The following is a 21,784-nucleotide window of genomic DNA, read 5'->3' as shown; positions in this document are numbered from 1 at the left end:
TAACACATTTAATTGTTCGGGACTTTTTCTTACTCTTCTGATTCAGAGGAAAAGATAAGTTTGGTGACTCAAAAATATATTTAAAGACTTAAACTGAAAAAAAAATTACTTGCAGCTACACTGAAACATAATGTTTAAAACAAATTAAAATGACAGTATATATGCTACACATCTACATTACTAGTTTTAATTTCTAACACTATAACTGAACATAGAACAAGTAACATTTGCTACCTTCATTTTCAGGCCTTTGTGATCTTTTTATTTTTATTTTAACATTTCAAATAGCTGGATCTTTTTAGTGATTTTAATATCATATATATATTTATATATATATATTGTTAATAAAAATGATAATTGATCAAAGACAGCATATGTATATACTGTGAACACAGACAAGCAGGTTATTTGAGTACACTAAATTCTGCGCTTGAGCAAATTCATCAAAATTCTATTGATGTTTTAAGGAACTGAAACCTGAAACCATATTTTTCTGTTCAGATGACCAAACAGGTTTCGCAGAATTTTAGATCATAATGGGGTCACAGTCTGTCAAGCTGTAGGTGCTTAATACTATAAAACACAGTGTATTACCTAGTTACAAACTGTACAGGACAATGAAGAATCATAATACCAAATAGTAACACAGACCTCCAGCAAACGTGAGTTGCAAAAATGGTTTTACTATAAAAGTAATTCACACACTGTTTAACACATGACTGTATCAGATGACCGGCAGATCAGTGAGAACGCACACAGGACAAAAAAGTGCTTTTTTGTGAGTGTGAAATATCTGACATTTAGCCCAACACAATTGGTTTGCCCATATGACTAATAACAGGGAATGCCCTTTTATCTGTCCCTCTCTCTGTGTTGTACGTGCGTACCGTACATGCATGTGATGGGGGTGGGGGGGATAGGGGGGGCCTTTGAAAGACGTTTTTTTTTTGCTCAGGTAATGCTCAGTTATATCTGGCATATTACTCCAGAATGAAGTTAAGGACATTTTATGGGATCATCTTGTTGGGATGAAAATAATTATGTTTGTAATTATGGAATTATTAATGTCCTCCCAAAGCCAAGTTGACAGTTTTAAAGAGCTTGTTTAAAAAAAAAGAAAAAAAAGTTGTTATTTTATGAAAAGCTATTTTATTTTTGCATTCGACATAAAATGACATCAATTTTTGGGAAAATGACAAACTAAATTTCCCAACTCCCAGAAATGAAAGATAACTAGAGAAGAGAGACTGAATGTGTGTGTGTGTGTGTGTGTGTGTGTGTGTGTGTGTGTGTGTGTGTGTGTGTGTGTGTGTGTGTGTGTGTGTGTGTGTGTGTGTGTGTGTGTGTGTGTGTGTGTGTGTGTGTGTGTGTGTGTGTGTGTGTGTGTGTGTGTGTGTGTGTGTGCAGTATATTTCACATGCAGTGTTATGTCTCACAGTATTTCAGCTTAAATTGTGAGGGCAACCCCCCACCCCACTAACCACCCACACTTCTTATCTCCATCCCCTCCTCATCCGAAACTCGCAGTTTAAATTTGACATGCAAAACAGTATAGAGGAAATGCTCTTATCAGTTTACTATAGCGCTTAGTTTCTCTCTCTCCCCTCCAAGATGACACGACGCTGGTGACGACGACAACAACAACAACATGATGATATAAAAATGATGCCCAGTGATCAGTTGGATCATACAATCATCAGGATTCATCTCTTGATTTTTTAACAGCGACACTTCAGTGTAACTTCATCAAAATGGTAAGAAAAACCTGTTGGTACTACAAATGCTTCATATCTGTATTGTTATTATCTGGTTAGTTAATATTGTTATGATTATATATGACAAATGATGGAATTGATAGTAAATATCACACTTTGCTATTTCATTTGCATTATTATAACAGATACATAACCTATTTCATTTAGCCAATCGAAATGTCACATGAACATATCATTTTGTGTTTCTGAATTGAAGATGAAATGGGAAATAATAATATTAAAGGAAAATCAAATGTAATGGATCATTTTCAACAATTTCCTCCTTTTGCTGTCACCCAATTCTTCAGAAGTCTCTGTTTCTGTGGATGAGTGGGCTTCTGTTCCTCAGCCTCACCGGAGCACAAGACCTCAAACTCTTTCCGGAACACTGTGAGTCTAATTTATTTTCATTTATGAAATATCTGGAGAGGTTCCAAATCTGTTGATCTTGACATGCTAACAAAGGTGTTTTTGTGTTTGTCTGTGTGTGTAACTGTGTGTCTGCATCTATGTGTCTGCATCTATGTGTGTAGTTGTGGTGGCAAAAAAGAATGATGCAAATCCAGTCACGCTGACCTGCCATACCAATATCGAAGGAGATGTCAGATGGACATTTCAGGTGGAGGATGTCGACATTGAGGATAATATCCAGCAGAACGGTCTGAATCTCTCCGTGTCAATGGTAGATATACCCATGTTGGGAAAATACAGCTGCTGGAGAGGAGAAGAAATGTTATCATCAACCTATCTGCTGCTGGAGGCTGAGGCGCCTGGTAAGATGCTCCGGTTTCATTTTCCATTCTTTTTTATTGTTCATATACTTTAAATGGCAAGAGTCTCTCAAATAGAGGAACTCATAGTGCACACTTAATTCCAAAATAGCCCGAACCTTGAAGCTGTCGTCATGTCTGACTAGGTGGTCAAAATTATGAGACTGGAAGTTGAAAATACTGAAACCTACTACGATGCACTTCCAACCACAATGTCTTGCATTTAGTCATATTTTCTCTTCATTTTTTGGAAGTGACAAAGTCCAAAAATGTTCCTTTACACTTGTGGTTACTCACGTTGTGTCTCTTTATAGATTATCTCTCTTGTCGGGCTAAGTCTTATGACTGTAACTTCAGCTGTGTCTGGATCGACAAACGACAAACCGCAGTGCGCCTTGGACAAACTGCAGTGCGCCTTGGACTGGGCCTTGAATGGTAAAGAAAATAAATAAAGTTACAGTAAAAGAGGCCGAATATTTTGCATAAAGTTTATAAAGACAGACCATCAGGTAGATATTTCAATCTGTGTTTGCCCTGTAGCAGTGAAGGTGGGAAGACGTGTGATTGGGTCAGCAGTGATCAGCAAGATGGGAGATTCCAGTTTGAGCTGAACCACTCGCTCTCACCCTACACTGAGGAAAGCACCCAGCTGGAGGTCACCGTGGAGGCCATCGTTGAATTCTCCGTCCTCAGGAAGACCAAGAGATTTTATCTCAGAGACATCAGTAAGCTGAGAGAAACTAAGATACATATAAGGCATTCTACGAAAGATTTGATTACAAATATACCGAATACAATTCCTGACAAAGTTGTTGACACATTTTGAGATGAGATCATTCAAAGTAATAGTAAATTGGTCTCAAAGGATGAAAACCAAACGTTAAAAGAGTTTGGTTTCAATCAAACATTGATGTACAAACCTTTATCATTATTATCAAAAACTATAAAAGTCATAATAAAAGGCAATAAGTGATTAATGAACTTATTTCCAAATAAATTGACCACTATCACAAACAGCAAAAAACAGCTGTGACTTGAAATTAAAACATAAGAATTAAAGTTAAAAAAAGACAAATGTAAGCCTCCAATCAAACTGTTAACAGTTTTTCCTTTTTTAAATGAATGTAATTATTTCAGCAAAATATGTATAAATGTGTATACATACTTTAATAATTCCTTACTGATACGTGTTGACCCATGTTTTCCTTGTTTCTCTAATTTGTGTATGTCATTTTGTCTAGTTGAACCTGACAGTCCCAACATCGTGAGTTGTCAGGAGGGGAAGGAGGACCTGAACATCACCATCGATGCACCGTCCAGCTGGTCCACTCCGCACAGCTACTTCAGCCTGGAGCACCAAATTGAATACGTTTTAAAAGATGATGGCAAGGTACACATACATCTTTTCATGTCTGTCATTATTCTCTCTGTTGTTTTTGTTTTTTCTCATTGTGCGACCTGTCTGACTTTAGATTGGACGTTCTTCTTCTGTTCTGATACCGAAGAGGATCAGCAAGCTGAGGGTTCGCTCCAGAGACGCAATGGTGCTCTCAGCCTGGAGCCAGTGGACTGCCTGGAAAAATGTAACCTGTTGACATTATTCCAACACAACACTGTCTGCTCCTGCTCTCTCTTTGTTTCTTACATGTCCACAATGTCCTTGTGTCCTCTAACCTACTGTTTTTCCCTATGTGCTTCTGGCTGTCTCCCTTTGGGGCAATGACACACACTGATAGCTAAAAGATAACATAGCACTCACCAGAAGCGCAGTAATACGTCCCTACGTTTTAAGACAGAAGATCACTAAACACTGTTATTATTTATTTGTATTTATGACTGTACTCAAACTAATAATTTGTGTATATATTAATATTTATTCTAAATATTTTACAACTCTATATGTATTTATAAACACACAGAATTAAATCAGTATGACATATTATTTGCAAGCAAAACATGACTGAATGGTTTCGTGGGACCACATCTTATAAAATTGGCCTTGACAATTTTGTCCAATTTAAGATCCTTGTTTAAATGACAATCAAAGGTAATTTACATATGACACCATTCAACATGAATCATAACTTGAGGAGTCAGTCCAGTTGCACTCTATACAGTCTTTCTCAAAGTGTGTTCCTTGGCCCTGTGTATTTCTGTATAAGTGTGTTGGTGTTTCTGTGTATCTTGGTGGTTTGTGACTGTGCGGCTATTAAAAGAGCTTTGTGCTTCCTTCCTCATGTATGTTACTTCTTCATTTATGTGTTGCATGCTCATGTCATGTGTACAAATGCAAAAAGTGCAGTACCAGTCCACATGTGTGTACTTCATGTACATCAGGCTGGAAAAAGTATCAGAAATATCCATCAGTTTCTAGTGTATGCTCCTAATCATAGTTACTAATCACTTTTATATTATTATCTACAGTACAATACTCAGGTAACAATTATAATAGATTTCTTATTTTATCATCATCACTAGTGCCTGATTTGAGAACACAAATTAGTTTAGTGGTAAAGAAGTCACACTTTTTATAACTATACCATATTTGTAGTATTCAACTGTTTCTTAGTTGGTAAAAAAATAAGCTATATATTTGAGCAATTAATATGTTTTTTTCAATTAGAAATTAAAACGTTAAATAGATTCAAGAAAATATCTGTGGTTGTAAGGGATATTTGTAATGTTTTCCCATAGCTATATCATCATTCAACAGGGATTTGTTTGTGCAAACAAAACAGACCCTACAGGCACTAACAAGCACTAGAAAACAGCAAAATTACGCAAAGGTGTATCAGAGCTGCATCTGCTAGCTAGATTTGATATACATGACAACTTATTTGAAACCTAGCAAAGATTATGGTTTCAAATTTTCTGATTTTAATGATTCATCCTGTAGTTCAACATTGTCAGGAGGAACATTTTGCCAGATTCTATTTACTTAAATCGGAGCACATGCCGAGAGCCCAACAGAAAATGTTGTTGTCCCAAAGCTAAAAAGTAAAATAAATATACTTGCTGACAGCTCAATAAAGTTCAAAAACATATTTCCCGGTGAGCAAACATAGACATACCTGCATAGAGCATAATTGGCTTGAAGCTTTAGCAGTAAATGACAACGTTGCAGAAAAATAACATGCTCCAATGGGAAAGTAATGCAGAGCATTACAAATGCCCAAAGAGCAACTCTTAAAACATTTTAATGGGAATATTTTTAATATATATAGCCAGAACTTGCAGACACATTTTATTAATGTAAGATTTGTAAAAAAAAAAAAAAGTGTTGCTTTTTATTTTCCTTTAATCAGAACCTAATCTGTGATTAACTCATTGCAGGTGATTACAGGGAAAAAGAAACTCTGCAAATGCAAAAACAAAGCAAAGACATGCTGCCCAGAGTTGCCATCTGAGTACTTGGAAAACTGCAAGAACAGAAAAGGAAGAAAAAAAGGGAAAAAAAGTGCTAAGAAGACTTTAAAATACAATGCTTAATAAATAACATCCATTGCAACTGGGACCATGCTGGTGTACAAACACCTTTGTTTGGAAATAACGTAAATGTGGATGTATTTGTATACATGTTTTTAGGGATAATGCAAACACATCTAGCCGTGCAATAAATCTATACCTTCATGAGCATCAATTTCATTCAGTCTTTATTTTATTTCATTTTCATGAAGTTCTTCTTTGTATTAAGGGTTCATGGTTATTATTATAGTGCAGAGTATTGTTTTAGCAGCTGGAAAACTAAAAATGTACTGTACTTTACTGGGGAACAATTAGTATCATATGTTTTTTCAATCTTGCATTCCATTTGTATGAAAACCTAAAAAGTGAATATAAACGCAAACCATTCTTACCAATTCTGAGATTTCCAAAATCTTTTGAAAAGCAAATCTGGGTAAATGGTAATATGATTATTACATTTTTGTCTATTGGAATATGACACAACAAGTGCTTGAAAGTTTATCTATGTTATAAAAATAATAAAACATACTTTTCAATTAAAATTGTGTTCTGTAATTGGCCGAGATTTGAGTCTTTCACTGTTAATATGAATTTATTTTACTTTTTAGTTCTCTTTTATTTTTGAGAAGTTACTATTTTATTATGGTTTATTTTCTTCTCTTTTTCATTTCCCATTATTTGCAATGCTTTGATAACATGCTGATGTGACGAAAACATTTCTCAAATTGGGATCAATGAAGTTAATCTAAACTAATCTAAATAATCCATATTGTAAAAATATATAATGTTTTTCCATGAGCGGGTTCACATTATGTTATCTATCTTGTAAGGTGTCCTTGGCTGGAAGTAAAGTAAATATTCTGCTCTAGAATATAAATATTTTGGATACACAGTGCACAGAGAGTTGTAAATAAAACAATTTAGGAGGAGGGGTGGGGGGTCAGCTAAAGGGGCCAAACAGTTTGGTTTTGCCCCGCGACCACCTAGCAGGTTGATCCGCTTTGCGATGTACGCATGCGCATTAAAAAAGCGCGGAAGTGGTTCCTTTAACCTGCTGGTCTGTTGTTCATTCACAGAACGACAGCTAGCACACAGTATGGGCAAACAGCGATCTCAATTATAAAGCTACACGTCTGTTTTATTTAACGTTAACTATCTCTACAAATGCCTTGAACATGGCAAAGGTTGTTTGGACGACGGCTTTCCTTTTATACCTCTGGAGTGTTTTCATACAGTTCAATAGCATTTCAGGTAAGTAAGGGGCGGGGGAGCATGTAATGCTAGTAAACCGCTAATTTAGCTAACGTATCGGTGTAATTGTCATGTTAGCTCGAGGGTTTCAGAAGCTTTTTAAGGCTTTCGTCTGTACTTCTGTATTTTCTCAGTGAATTATCATCTCATATGTGCCTGCTTCTGCAACTCTGACCTCGTAATGTTACTGGTGATGCAGTTATTCACATGTCTGCCATTATAACTAACGCTGACCGTGGAAGTGTATAATAGATATTGGACAGACATTGACTCTATGGTGGCGTCTTCTTTCTCATAGGACGGTTAGCTCACATCTTAGCCATACAGTATGATCTTAGCACTTGCTCTTAACTACAGGGTTTCAATTTAGGACCAAAACCAGAGCTGAGAGAAGTACTCAGATCTTGTACTTAAGTAAAAGTAGAAGTACCAGAGTGTAGGACTACTCTGTTAAAAGTAAAAGGCCTGCATTCAAAATTATACTCTAGTAACAATACAAAAGTAAGTAGTAATTATTATGCAAATTGGACCGTTTCAGAATAATATATATTATATCATTTGATTATAATTATTGAAACATTCAAGTGTTTATCAAAGCTGGTAAAGGTGCAGATAGTTTTAATGACTTCGTATACCGCAGGGTAGATTAATTTACTCCAGGTTTAAATAGTCCTTTTTAAGTAAGTACAACGTAGCATAAAATACTCAAGTAAAGTACAAGTATCTTAAAATGGTACTTGAATAAATGTATTTAGTTACTTCACACCTCTTCACAAAACCAAAAACCTAAAAATAATGTCACTGCGTGTTGTTTAATGTTGGTCCTGTTAAATTTCCTTTTTTGTACCCTAGGTCTTGGGATCAATGAACTGCTTTATTTCCGGGTCATCAGTCCAGAGGAGATAGGGTACATCTTCAGTGCAGCACCTGCTAAAGACTTTGGAGGAGATTTTGTGAGTTGTTGTTGTTTGTATGATTTCACATGTTGGTCAAAGGGTTGTCAAGCATCAGACGCATGTGTTCACCAATCATTTACCATCACATTCCTTTTCTCTCATTTTGTCCCTAGACGTATTCATATGATAAGATTTTCCTGGTGCCAGCAGACCCAGCAGACGGCTGTTCAGAGCTGGAGGACAGAGAAATCATACAGGGACAAGTAGTCCTGGTGGAGAGAGGGTACGTGCACATTCATAAGCAACAATAGCTTCACTTGTATAAGCCATTGAGTCTGGAACACTTGGGATATGTGGTAAACTGGAATTGTAAGTTTGCATCAATCCTTTGAAAATTGAAGACATGGCCTGAAATGAAAAGGGGTTGAGTGGATGGCCAAGCAGTTGTTATAAGTTTAGATGTGGTGTTGTTATTGACTGTCCTATCACAGCCTTGTGAGGACAGTTTTGCATTAAGAAGACATGCTTTTTTTCAAGCCATTATATTTATTTCACACATTTGACGTATAATGTTAATTTCAATAGTGCTCGTCTGGCTCATACAGCAGAATATAACCTTCATGCTTCTACATCTTTGTCCCCGTAGTGCAGGCGCATAAGAGTCTTTGTCTGGCCTCGTCAGCCACCAGTCTGCATTCCTAACGTGCACAAAAATATGTTTATATGGTTGTGCAATAACATTTGTATTCTTTAAACTGACATAACACACTTAAACACTGTTTAATTTGTAGAAACAGAGATAATAATTATATTAATGATTAGTTCCCTATAATGTCAGCAGAGGGGTTCAGAGCCAGATTCATGTTAAGCAAATTCAATGTGTTCAAATAACTGGCAAATAAAAAGACTGTTACTTGATTATGGATTCAAATACTTTTGATATGAACCTGTTTGGTTGCTCATGACATTTTAAATGTGTGTTGGACCTAGGTTTTTACATACATGTTTTTGAAAAAGTGGAAACTGCTGTGTCTCAAACAAACAATATGAACTGAAAAACCATGACATTTAAGGGTTGCTAGATCTTTTAGACCCTACTGCACATCCCCATTTCCACACTGAGTTATTTACGAATTGGATGCTGCTGGGAGACCACAGAAACATGATTTGTGTGTTAATTAGCAGACACATCTATTTGTAAGTGTTAGGAGAGTGTCTAATTGCTATGGGCAACCAGCTGTTATATATATATATATATATATATATATATATATATATATATATATATATATATATATATATATATATATATAAATATATAATATAATATAAATAAATATGTGACCAAACATAATTTTACAGGATGTGTTGGTGGGAACATTTTCAAATAGTTGCTCACATTTCTTTGTCTGTTCTTATGTGCTCTCCAGAGGTTGCTCCTTTGTGCAAAAAGCCCGACATGTGGAGGAAGCAGGAGGCAAAGCAGTTCTGATTGCTGATAATGCGGTGGACAATGACAGTCAGTACCTGGACATGATCACTGATGGAAGCACAGCTAAACCCAGCATACCTGCTCTATTCCTGCTGGGGCGTGATGGGTGAGACGCATTTAGCAATCAGACTTAAGAATTGTACTTAAAGCTCCAAGCTATTTTATGTGTTGATCAAACCGAGATCTTTGCCAGGTATTATTAGAGTTATTCTGGATGTGCATATCCTACAACCTGTCCATCTAAGAAAGATGCAGACACACAAACATTTATTTACTCCTTATTTTGCTCTAATTTGAGTTTATCAATAATGAAATCTGTTATCATTAATGCACATTTCCGGACATCAAACATGTTTTCTCTTTCTCATTTATTTCAGAATGATGATCAGACGATCTCTTCAGAGACATGCAATGCCGTGGGCTGTCATTTCCATTCCTGTCAATGTTTCCTCTCTGGCTTCGTTTCCACTCAAGCAGCCCCCATGGACACTGTGGTAGAACATGACGCACAACTTCATGCCCTCCCCCACCCAATAAACATTTGGTGCGTATCCTATCAGTTGTGAATCAACTCACAGTTGCACAGGGAAATAATTTGGTGGTTGTTAAACAAAACCACACACACACTAGAGGTGAACCTGTTTAAATGACCGTATTTATACATGATTATCTCACACTCAGACACACAGCCAAAGTCAACAACAAGCAGGCCTCACGGCATGTTGAACTTTACTACACAATGCAAAACCAGCAAACCAGCAATGTCATCTTAATGCAAACATTTAAAATAAATTCTTGCTTATTTGCATGAATTTAAACTGTGTTATACAAAATGTATCTTTTGCTGCCTCATATAATGTATTGTCTTTCTGAAGTAAAAATCTATACAACTTTATAAAACAAACACATTTTCTGTCCTTACATCCCTGAAGCACTCTGACTACTAAAAGCTCCCCTGCTTACCTTTGTACCTCGACTGACGTTTGTATTACTCCTGATGCAGAAAGGAGCAATTTGTATTCAAAGGTTTTACACTATATTGTTTTTGGTAAACAAGTGTATAGAAAGTAAAGATAGAAAACGTGAGGTAGGACGAATTAACTTTTGTGAAAATGATGACTGTGATCAGTATGACTTTTTGCACACAAAAAAAAAAAATGTAAAGATATGTTTGTCCCCGAACAGATGAATCTTTAGGCCAGTGTTTTTAACGCCCAGCGAAGCACAGTATTTGTCACTTTGTCTTACGTGGACTACATTTTCCATCTTAAATAGCGTCTCGCTGCAGAGCTCCAGGCCACCTCTTCCTGTCTTGTGTCATGTTTTAGGATGGAAAAGAATCGCTCTTCCTTATCAATCGATAACATTTACATGCTGCTGTATTATATTTCACTGTATACTCTTTAATAGCCCTTATCAGTATTAAAGTAGCTTGTGTAAATTGAGTACATTGTATAATTAAACCTAAAATATAATTGTATTAAATTATTAAACCAATTTACAGTAGTTTTGTGCCGATAGTTTACAGATTAAAGAATTTTAACATTAAACCCACTGGATTTACAATGTATTAGATTTGCAACTATGTTCTTTATTATCAGTAAATATCTTGCTCTTATTGCACCTCCAGTCTTCCTGCTTGTGTTCAGACACATTTAAATGTCTTGTTTATTTTTGCTGTAGTGTGCTTTAATTTGCCTTTTTTAAAAGGTAGCATTTTTTAGAGGATACATGTTTTCATTTAGGTTTTATTTTTCAGTTATATATTAAAAGAATATGAAAAATATTGTATTTATTTTTGATTAGGTATTTTCAGTTTAAACTCATATCAGAGAAGTGTATTAGCGTCTGTACATGTGTCTTTCACCGAGCATTTAAGCAGTAGAAATTATCTATCATTTAAAATTGTATTATATCTTTAAGTCTTGTTGATCATTTATGTTTTGTTAAAAAGGGGCATACAGCAAATTATTAATTGAAATACATGGCTTAGAAGATATCAATTATTAAAGATTTACAGTTGATTTGGTTTATAACATTTTAAATAGTGGCATATTAATCTTTCACTTCCTTATTAAATGGTAAACATAGATTTATGAACACCTCAACTTCAGTAGAGAAAAAGACCGTATCCAAATATTCCCAACACGGGTTTATCCCGATTATCAACCTGCCGCCACACACTGTTAATAACTACTCAACGCATGTGTAGTTAATGTATAACAGAGCCAACACTACAACCAGCCAAACCATAATGCACAATATACGTGCCAAACAAGCCACTACAAAGATTATATTGAAAGACGTGTGCGCTCACACCTTTTAAAGAAATATGCTGATCAGCACCACCAATCATGGATAGCGATACTGCAAATAGACAAGGTACAAATACAACTTTGCATATCACTCAGCGACACTATTCTATTATTTAATAGGAGGAACGTCACGGTTTGTCCGTAAGATCACTGTCAATTAGTCAACAGCTAATGCAGATGAAACATTGAGATTACCTATAAGGCACAATGATAGAAACATTTCAGAAAACTGTTTTGCATTTAAACTTTGCATGGCTGTGTGGTTCAAAATCAATGGGAGGGAGAGAGATGGAGAAAGTGTCACAGTTGATTAGAATAGGGGAATCCTCGGGATCCTGTTACTCCCATGTGTTTTTGGAATCTCCCTTCCCGTGAATGGAGCCGACTCTGAAAAAGGAGTTAAAGACAGTTAGAAGAGCAACATATAAAAATATCACATGTATACATTTGTTGAACATGCTGTAGGCCTATGCATTTGCCCCCAGTGTTACCTCCTTTTGCATCTCGGGCACACTCTGCCCCACACGGTCTTCACCATGGCTTCCCTCAGTGCCGGGCTACCCCAGATGTACACGGACGGAGTGCACACTGCGTTGAAACGAGCCATGATGGCGAACAGGTTAGTGGCCTCGTTCCTAAACGTCAGCCCCCCTACTCCTATAAATCTGATGATTATATTAACAAAAGAGGGGCACCACAACACTAAGAAAGTTATGACAACAAAGATGATGATTCGTAATGATTCCTTCTTGCTCTCTTTTTCGGCGCTGGGAGGGTCTCTGGCGAGCTGGACTCTGGCAACCACATACAGTTTGATAGTCATGGCCACTTTGGTGACCAAAATCAGCTGAAAGAGTACTATGCTGATTACGTACATCTGCATTGCTTTGGAAGATGGCAGCAAATTCCTGGCCAACAAGTGAGCCGAATTGTAAACCCAGCAGTAGATGTTAATGCCTATCACAAACTGTCTTGTAACAAAGCGACCATAGATGAATGGGTGGCACACAGCAAAATAGCGGTCAAACTGTGCGAACAAAAACGTCAGAATATTGACCCCTAGAAGTGAGGGTAAAATATTATAAGTTCCATTCCTAGGCGGGTATCCCTCCTGGACATCAAACAGACCGAGATAATACACGGAGACTCCAACAAGCGTGTCACAAATACTGGTGTTAAGCATGAAAATAAACCTGTTCTGGAGGCGGAGCGCCGAGGTGGCCAATATGGTGATGACTACAGATCCGGCTACCAGAACAGTTACCGTTGCAAATACGATCTGGAAAATAAAGATGACATAGTCCTGAGGACTTTTGAAGTCCACCGATAGAGGAACTCCTCCTGAGTCTGTGATGTTGGCGGGGAGCATCTTTATGCGCAAATGTTTCTGAAGGCTAGCCTTTTTATGCAAGAATTACAACGTGAAGTCAGCAGCCATACTCTCTTGTGACACTGACACTGTAATGTCTTCTTTTAAAAAAAAAAAAAACAATCAATGTATTTTAACTTTGAAGCTTTTTTCACATGCAGCTATGGCTATGCTTTTAATCGGCATGTGTTGTGATGTAATTGATACGTCTTCATCTTTCATCCTTATTGAATTTATATAATCCTTTAACCAGCCTGTTCACCAAAGTGCTTCACGATATTAACATACAGTATGTGTGCATCTGAAAATACAAACATATTACAATACAAATAAGTTCAAACACGAAACCAGAAGGGAAAAAACACGCTATAGAATACAATTCAGATTTGAAGTTATTTTTTAATAAAGAAAACACAGTATAACACTAACAGTAAATATATTCATAAGTTCTCTAACTTCCTTTCTCTCAAACTTTGATTTAATTTCACTTTGACGCTTATTTATGTGTTATTAGATATAACTCCACCAGCTGTCCACAATGAGCTCGTAACTATCGGCCTGGCATCCGTCGCAGCACGAGTCACATAATGCCTTCAACCCTTCGCTGATATGGTTATGGGCTCACTGTTTCAGTATAGTGTATAAACAGTGCTTCATTTAAGACTTAAGAAAAACATTCAGTATGTATTCGTAAATTGAAAAGAGTCGGAAGCATTAAGAGAGACAGTTGAGTTTTTTAAAAATGTTTTTAATTATGTAATTGTTTTTGAATTGTGGCTTTTATAGCTGTTTGACACTACATATGAAAAAGTGAAATCTGGCAGAAAAGTAATTATTCTTGCTGCAAGCTGCCCAACATCTTCTCTGCACAAATGTTTCTTAATTCTTTAAATCCACGTTTGTTGGAAAACACAATTTCTATCGGGACATATAAAACATTTATTTCAAATAACTAGTTCATTGAAATATATAATAATAATAATTAACCAAACCGAAAATTAATATCACATTCCATTGGTTTTAAACCATATAGTATATTAACAAAACTCTAAAGACCATGGGACCTGCCCATTAACAGCCAAAACAGATAATGTACGGCGAAATAGCATTTTTATTCAGAATTTAAACAAAAAGTCATAGCCTACAGTCTGAAACGAACATATTATCAATTATTCAGAAAAAATTTAATGACTTATTCAACTGTAAAAGTAAACAGAAGAGCGGCCTAAATAAAGCATGCAAATCCTATCAGACGAGCAAAGTGCATTTCAAAATCAGAACAAACTATCACAACATACTCATCATGGCGAATACAATTATTGTTAAAATAAAATTCTATTTTTTCCCGTCCCCTCAAGTTATATTATACAGTATCTCCGAATCCTTGCTGACGGAATCCTCGGTTAACACATGTGTACAGGCAGCCCACTCTCTTCAGTCTGCGTACAAATGACACGACTTTGCAAAGGCGTCCAATAGATACGCAGAAGTCCGAATTTGAGTGCATATGATCTACTCCCACGTTACGTTTGTTATGAATGTATGTCAAATACGTTTTTTTTTCTACAATTTTCTCCCACGTTACGTTTGTTATGAACGTATCTTAAATGCGTTTATTTTCTACATATCTTTGTCATTTATTTAACCCTAACCCTAACCATAACCCAATAAGCTGCTGTGTCGTTTATTGCACCGCAAACATTAAAACTGTCATTGAAACGGCTATCAAGCCTGAAGCCACAGAGCTCTTTGTTTTAATGTTTGAGGTGCAATATCAGCGTATCATATGCACGCAAAATCGGACTTCTGCGTATCTATTGCACGCCTTTGCAAAGTCGTGTCATTTGTACGTAGACTGTGAGACCGGGTTGATCACAGGAGGAGCTCAACTCTGCTCTTTGCAGGTCTGCTTTGGAGGGAATGGAATAGAAAATGTAGGCCTATTGCAGTTATAGGCCGCATGTTTCCTTTTACCGTTTCCTGCAGCTCGGGCACACTCTGCCCCACACATGCTTCACCGTGGCCTGCCTGAGAGCCGGGCTGCCCCACAGGTACACGGCTGGCGTGCACACAGCGTTCAGACGAGCCATAATTGCAAAAACATTGGTGGCCTCGTTCCTAAATATCAGCCCCCTTCCTAACAGCAGTCTGAGGACTATATTAACAAAAGAGGGACCCCACAACAGTAAAAAGATAATGACAACAAAGATGATGATTCTTAATGATTCCTTGTTGTTTTCTCTCTCTGCGCTGGGGGGGTCTCTTGCCAGCTGGTACCTGGCAACAACATACAGTTTGATAGTCATGATCAATTTGGTGAGCACTATGATTTGTAAGCTGATAATTCCGAAAACATACATCTGTATCGCTCTGGATAGTGGCAAGAACAGTATAATGATGGTCTGAAAATAAACATGAATCCAACAGCATGCATTTACAGAGATTACCACCCGTCGGGTTATGAAGCGCGTGTACAAATATGGGTGGCAAACAGCAAAATAGCGATCAAACTGTGCAAATAAAAACGTCATTAAGTTTACCCCAAGAAGAGAAGGTAACATATTATAACTGCCATTTCTCGAAGGAAATCCTTCCTGCACATCAAACAGACCGAGATAATACACTGAACACCCCACCAGCGTGTCACAAATACTGGTGTTCAGCATGAAAATGAACCTGTTCTGGAGGTGGAGAGCTTTGGTGGACAATATGGTGATGACTAAATGTCCTGGTACCAGAACAGCAGTTGTTGCAAAGATAAGTTGAAAAATAAAAATGGCATAATCCACAGGACTGTCAAAGTTCACTGAGAGAGGTATACCTACTCCTTCAGCGTCTGTGGTGTTGGAGGGGAGCATTGTTCCAAACATGCTCTTTAATTTGTAACATCCTTTTAAAGCTGATTATTAAGGCGTCGGCCGAACAATTACCCCACGGGACGTTACCTAAAGGCTGAGCCTTTAACGTGTTTTTTTTTTAAAAACATTTGCGTAGGTTTAAGGGATATTTTTGACACAATGCATTGTATATGTAACAGTGTATTGATACAGAGGATGCTCACTCCATAATTATGTAAAATATACACAAATGGTAGGCTACTTTGTAATTATTCGATTCAACCATCCAAATATTTATCAACAGAAATGTTGGTGCCCCCACTGCTGCATGTCATGTCAATTTCTTTTAAATAAAAATACCCAAACATGTGGCCACTTTGTGAGGTACACGTGAACAATCTGCAATCAATGTTTACTTTGTAATAATTTTGGTTGTGGCCTAAAATGAGGTCGGACTGTTATATGAATTGGTCTAGCTTAAAAACTTTGCCACGAGCATCAAGAGGTAAAAACTGAAGCAACCCTTATAGCCTAGCAACTTTAGAAGCCTAACATGCTTGCCATAATATTACTGAATGACATAAAAAGCAAGGCAGATTCTTTGTTTAGTTTAATATTTTTAGAAATTCAACTGCAACTATACAATCAGAGGTTGCTACATTAATTGTAAAGTTTTCTAGATCCCATTTGACACTTATTAAAGAAACAATCGCATTGATCTGCCTTGGTAAGTTGTTCTCAAGACAGGGGTATGTTAACATTTTGTTTAGTGGTACATTTAAAAGGATCCCAAGATTGAAAATTGAATTGAAATGGAGGCATTGTTTTGTAATAGTCTTCCTTGATTAAGATTTATTTTAATTTACCTTGAGGTCCTCAACTGCTTGTGTAAACTCAGACCTTTTTTTGTGAGGAATTGTTTATTTTACAAATCAAGAATTCAATCTCCAAAATCACATCAAAGCATATAGTGTCTCACTAAACTGGATATGTATATCTTTAAAAATCACCAAGATCCCGGAAATACAAATACATGGATTCATGCTTTGTTTTTCTCAAACAAACCTTTCAAAGCATCCTCTCAACGTCCCTTTAAAATAGTGGAGACTTTCTGACTCGATACTAGCAGGAACAAAAGAGTGGTATTAATTATATTATTATTTGCGACTTGTCCATTTTTACAAAACCTATGTCTACTAGAAATATTTGTATGTAACACCATGTTTTCCAGTTTGTGGTTAGAGTTGTACAGTCAATATGCCTCGATTAATATATGTGTAAAGGCAACGCCTTTCTGTGAAACATCTATCCAACCGCAAACAAGCCAAACTTAAAAACATGCTACAGTTCAGCAAACAGATATTGTATTATACATTTTTTGTAATAAAAGTTGTGCCTTTAACCGAATCTGTATCAACACGTTGCTATACTTGACAGACATGTTATATATTATCGTTTCATAAAAAAAACTATTCAAGGCAATAATTCCGCCGAAACGTGTTTGATGATGCTGATAAGTAGAAGTAAAGAAAAATGTTTTAGTTACACATGGATCGAACAAAAAACCCCACACAAAACAAGGAGCATGAAAACTAAGATATCTGCAGGGCCTATAGCTTTTCACTGTTTTTAAAATCTTTTGCTGTTTGAACTCCAATAGCAGTATTAGCAATCAATATTTGACTTTTCATAAACATTTTAATGTAGTTTCAATGTAAATGGTTATGCAATCTGTTGAAATGGAGCAAATGAAGTTGAAACACTCCAAAATCCAAATCAAGTAGTATATGTTTTCCCTGCAGCCAACTATTTGGGAGCAGCAGCAGACTGCTCAACACAGTTTTCCACGAGGCCTCCCTAAATGAAAGGAAAGGCTTAAACCTCTTAATAAACCGATGTAATTGCCTGAAAACATTCAAAATGAAGGATTTAAAACAACACAAGGGAGCTGACCGGGGTCCTTAACCTGCGGCTGGCAGCAGTTGTGGAGATGTCCTCTGTCACAGTTAATAGCGTTTTATAATCACCCAGTAAGCTTTACATTGATGTTATTCTATCACCACAGTAATATCATTTTGTCAGCAAAAAACACCAAGTCTTTGTACTTACGCAATAATCTGAAACTTTAATTGCATGATTTAAATGTGATAAGTCCAATTACTGAATGTACCAGGTTAGAGTGCAACTTAACCCCTTTTAATCACAGATTGTGATTGAATATGTTGGCCCAATTGCAGCTATGCAATCATGAGAAATACCAAAACTGTACGGAACATGAGAATAAACCGACAACATTTTACAATGTATCACCTATATCCGCCACTGCAGTTCAAACATTAGGAGTAAAGCATAATCTACAGCGAGTAACCCACACAGCTCCTATCAGCACATGGGCAAACATACACAACTGTAGACATTACAAATACACTATTGCAAAAGACAGGGAAGCTACTAACTTCCCTTAAGGGAAGACTGAGTCTGTTAAACAGTTTAATGTGCTTGAAATTCCATTTACATTTTTAAATCAACTTCACTGCAATTGCGCTGCTTAAAATGCCTTTGTACCAAACTTATAACATATCTGGGTATCAACCGGTATCAATGAGCATCATAGTAGGCCTATTAAACATCTAAACAACTCGAGATTAATTCACTTTAAACGTTGACATGGTCTGTAATGACATATATAATTAGAATGATATGTAGGCTAATTAAGCGAGTATAATGTTTCTTTAAAAAAAAGAAACATTATACTCTTGAAAAGGAAAGATCCATGGTCAAAACAACAACAAATTAAACAGGTTAAATTAAAAGTAGAGATAACAACAATCTCCCTTAACCTGCCGCGTGAGCATCTGCACGAACACGAGTTTTCCAGAAAATAAAGACACAGATTACACAGATTTTGAAATAAACGTAAAACATTAGTCATATTGTACAACACGTGTTTTCTAAATATAACTTTAATTTTACTCAGTTGAAAGCGTTTTTTTTAAGTGTCACAGGTGAGTTTCATGTTGAAAAAACTAGTTTCCAAATGAAGAATTTGGGGTTTAAGCCCCAAACTGTAATTGTTTGTCCTCCAGAAATGCGAGGGATCTCTACATTCTCTTCACCTATCCCCCAAAACAGGTGCTATAAGCTACTCCAACGTTCATCTTTAATATAAAGATCTCTCAAGTGGATTAATTTTCAGTCATTTTAAAAACGTGATGATTGAGAACTCACATTCATTCAAAAGTGATTACGTGCACGTGTCATGTCCACTTCAGACGCGTGGTTTGAACACTTATCCAATCTCCTTATGATGCCACATCATTTGTTCGTCATTAACGTTAAAGCCAATTCTGAAAAACAGAGGAGAGAAAGAGAGAGTTTCTGTTATTTTCTCACACAATATTTGTTATTCACACACAACATTGGAAAAACAAAAACAAAAAACTCATATGATTAAAAACGTTGCGTAACACACGCATTACAGATAAATACTGACATTTGTAATCTAACAGTGTTCACAGACCGACTCTCACCTGAGTCTCCGGCAGGGACACAGCCTCCGCCACACCTCCATCCACACGGCCTCCCGCAGCGCCGGGCTCCCCCAGATGTACAGAGCCGGGGTCACCAGTGCGTTCAGCCGTGCCAGGATAGCAAACAGGTTAGTGGCTTCATTCCTAAACCTCATACCTTTCCTGGTCAACTGTCTAACAATTATATTGACAAAGGATGGACACCACAGAGCCAAGAAGCAAATAACCACAAACACAATGATGCGTAACGACTCCCTTTTGCTGTCTCTCTCCGCACTGGGCACCTCTCTCGCCAACTGGTGTCTGGCTATGATGTACAATTTAATAGTCATCAACACTTTAATGAGAACTATAATCTGAAGAGTCATTACACCAAACGCGTTTATTTTGGCCGCCTCTGATATAGGCACCATGTTCTGCACGGTGAGGATGGAGTATGTGTAAATCCAACAAAACGCACAAATTCCAAACACAAAAGCCCTCGTTATGAAACGGTTGTAAAAGAAAGGATGGCACACCGCGAAGTAGCGGTCAAACTGAGCAAAGAGGAAGGTTAACACATTGACACCGAGAAATGAGGGCAAAATGTAGCACGTCCCGTTCCTCGAGGGATAGCCCTCCTGGACGTCGAAGAGGCCGAGGTAGTAAACCGAGAAACCGGTCAGAGTGTCACTGATGCTCGTGTTCAGCATGAATATGAAGCGGTTCTGGCGCCGCAGAGACCGGGTGGAGGATATCCCGATCACCACCGAGCCGGCCACCAGCACGGCGCTTGTGGCGAACAGAATATGGAAGATGAAGATGAGGAAGTCCTCCGGAGTGTCGAAATCCACCGACAGAGGGATGGTGGCGTTAAGGGGCATCCTGGCACCTCGCCAGAAGACCAGCTTTCCTTTGTATTTATAGATGATTGATTTTCATATAGCAAACATTATAGTCTCTAAAGGGCAGATGTGACATGTTAACACTTCAGACACATGTCAGACGGAAAGAATAAACGAGGCCTGATCAGAGGAGCCTCAGGAGGGTTTGTTTATGGTAAACCCAAAATGATCAGCAGTCTCTTGTTTTGCTTCATTTGGTTTCCACAACACAATGTCCTTTAATTCTAAAGTGTTTGTGTTCAAGGATCTACTTTTATCATTTTTGTTTGATTAGCTTTCCCAAATTCTACCTCTTCAGAGTATTTTCTTAGATGGTTTCTGAATTAAGCTTGGTTTTAAGGAAACAAAACTTGCTGTACTTGCCATGCCAGATACTTGAGAGCAGCTCACAAATGGAACAGTCTATGTAGCCTACTATATAACTGTAAAGCTCTTTATGATGGAACCAGTCACATCAGGTCAATAAAGACTTAGATATAAGGTTGTCTTCCGATGTATTCCAATTTTTCGTATTGTGGCATTAAAGGTCAAAGATCAGATGATGTTGTCCTGGGTCATGAAAGGAATATTGTGTTTTGTTTATTGTATTGTTGTTTTAAAAAAAGCATTTAATTGCTAAAAGTGTTTGATTTTGTCCTGGTTTTAAAGTATTTAACGTTTACCTCGATTTGAAGTATTTCATTATGTGCTTTGCAGCTGGAAATAAGACAAGATAACTGGCCCTTTATTATTTAAACATAAATTAATTTGTGTTTTGAGAAACTCCAATTTTCTCTTGACACTGCAGGATAGTCTAAATCCTTTTAGGCTTCCTTTTTATGAGACAATTGAAATTCAAAGTCATTCTGTTCCCAAAAATGCCTGATTTACTATTCGTAACCCTATTTCCAGTTGTTCACAAAGGGTCATGGCAGGGTCTTCCTCCAAATGAGTCTAAAGTGTTAAATCATAAAAACATAACCAACGCATAACATTACAAAAGCATGAACACAAACCATAACAGACACTTTTGGTCCGGGTTCACATTGCAAAATGTTTAATACAAATGTTCTCATAAAGTATTGATCAAACATCGTCTGTGATGACCATTCGATTGTATTATCATTTCATCTGCTATTGCTGGGTTACGTTAAAGTCTGTCCACTTTTTAGTCATTGAATCATACAGTACGATCTGTTAGTCGAATATGGTAGGATGAAAGCTCTAAGTCAATTCATATTT

At 37.0% G+C, this 21,784-nt stretch overlaps 5 protein-coding genes across 5 annotated transcripts; 2 read left to right on the top strand and 3 right to left on the bottom strand.

The window, feature by feature from the left end:
- Positions 1-1,630: 1,630 nt before the first annotated feature.
- Positions 1,631-6,531, top strand: il12b2 (interleukin 12B 2). The gene is made up of 8 exons (XM_079689824.1): positions 1,631-1,754; positions 2,063-2,144; positions 2,288-2,527; positions 2,839-2,959; positions 3,065-3,249; positions 3,766-3,914; positions 3,997-4,107; positions 5,858-6,531. Exons 1-8 carry the CDS (start codon positions 1,752-1,754, stop codon positions 6,011-6,013), a joined length of 1,047 nt encoding a protein of 348 aa, XP_079545950.1. The 5' UTR covers positions 1,631-1,751; the 3' UTR covers positions 6,014-6,531.
- Positions 6,532-7,032: 501 nt separating this feature from the next.
- Positions 7,033-10,861, top strand: LOC307044081 (protease-associated domain-containing protein 1-like). The gene is made up of 5 exons (XM_079689121.1): positions 7,033-7,240; positions 8,093-8,193; positions 8,310-8,419; positions 9,567-9,734; positions 10,006-10,861. The coding sequence occupies exons 1-5, from the start codon at positions 7,165-7,167 to the stop codon at positions 10,124-10,126; spliced, it is 576 nt and encodes a 191-aa protein (XP_079545247.1). The 5' UTR covers positions 7,033-7,164; the 3' UTR covers positions 10,127-10,861.
- Positions 10,862-12,430: 1,569 nt separating this feature from the next.
- Positions 12,431-13,312, bottom strand: LOC307043516 (uncharacterized protein; the record flags this gene model as incomplete). The annotated part of the gene is made up of 1 exon (XM_079688012.1): positions 12,431-13,312. One exon carries the CDS (start codon positions 13,310-13,312, stop codon positions 12,431-12,433), a length of 882 nt encoding a protein of 293 aa, XP_079544138.1.
- Positions 13,313-15,282: 1,970 nt separating this feature from the next.
- On the bottom strand, positions 15,283-16,170 carry LOC307042634 (uncharacterized protein; the record flags this gene model as incomplete). The annotated part of the gene is made up of 1 exon (XM_079686623.1): positions 15,283-16,170. The coding sequence occupies one exon, from the start codon at positions 16,168-16,170 to the stop codon at positions 15,283-15,285; it is 888 nt and encodes a 295-aa protein (XP_079542749.1).
- Positions 16,171-19,675: 3,505 nt separating this feature from the next.
- LOC307044550 (allatostatin-A receptor-like) lies at positions 19,676-20,929 on the bottom strand (the record flags this gene model as incomplete). The annotated part of the gene is made up of 2 exons (XM_079689861.1): positions 19,676-20,571; positions 20,923-20,929. 2 exons carry the CDS (start codon positions 20,927-20,929, stop codon positions 19,676-19,678), a joined length of 903 nt encoding a protein of 300 aa, XP_079545987.1.
- Between the last annotated feature and the right edge of the window lie 855 nt (positions 20,930-21,784).

The sequence above is a fragment of the Notothenia rossii genome, assembly GCF_949606895.1.
Source record: "Notothenia rossii genome assembly, chromosome: 6".
Lineage (NCBI taxonomy): Eukaryota > Metazoa > Chordata > Actinopteri > Perciformes > Nototheniidae > Notothenia > Notothenia rossii.
The sequence above is the reverse complement of the archived record's forward strand: the minus strand, read 5'-3'. Positions and strand labels throughout refer to the sequence as shown.

Excerpts from the sequence above, each read along its gene's own strand:
- il12b2 (XM_079689824.1), top strand. Across the intron at positions 3,915-3,996 it reads TTTTAAAAGATGATGGCAAG|ATTGGACGTTCTTCTTCTGT; the intron begins GTACACATACAT and ends GTCTGACTTTAG. Across the intron at positions 4,108-5,857 it reads AGTGGACTGCCTGGAAAAAT|GTGATTACAGGGAAAAAGAA; the intron begins GTAACCTGTTGA and ends AACTCATTGCAG.
- LOC307044081 (XM_079689121.1), top strand. The coding sequence starts at position 7,165 with ATGGCAAAGGTTGTTTGGACGACGGCTTTCCTTTTATACCTCTGGAGT. Across the intron at positions 7,241-8,092 it reads ACAGTTCAATAGCATTTCAG|GTCTTGGGATCAATGAACTG; the intron begins GTAAGTAAGGGG and ends TTTGTACCCTAG. Across the intron at positions 8,194-8,309 it reads AAGACTTTGGAGGAGATTTT|ACGTATTCATATGATAAGAT; the intron begins GTGAGTTGTTGT and ends TTTTGTCCCTAG.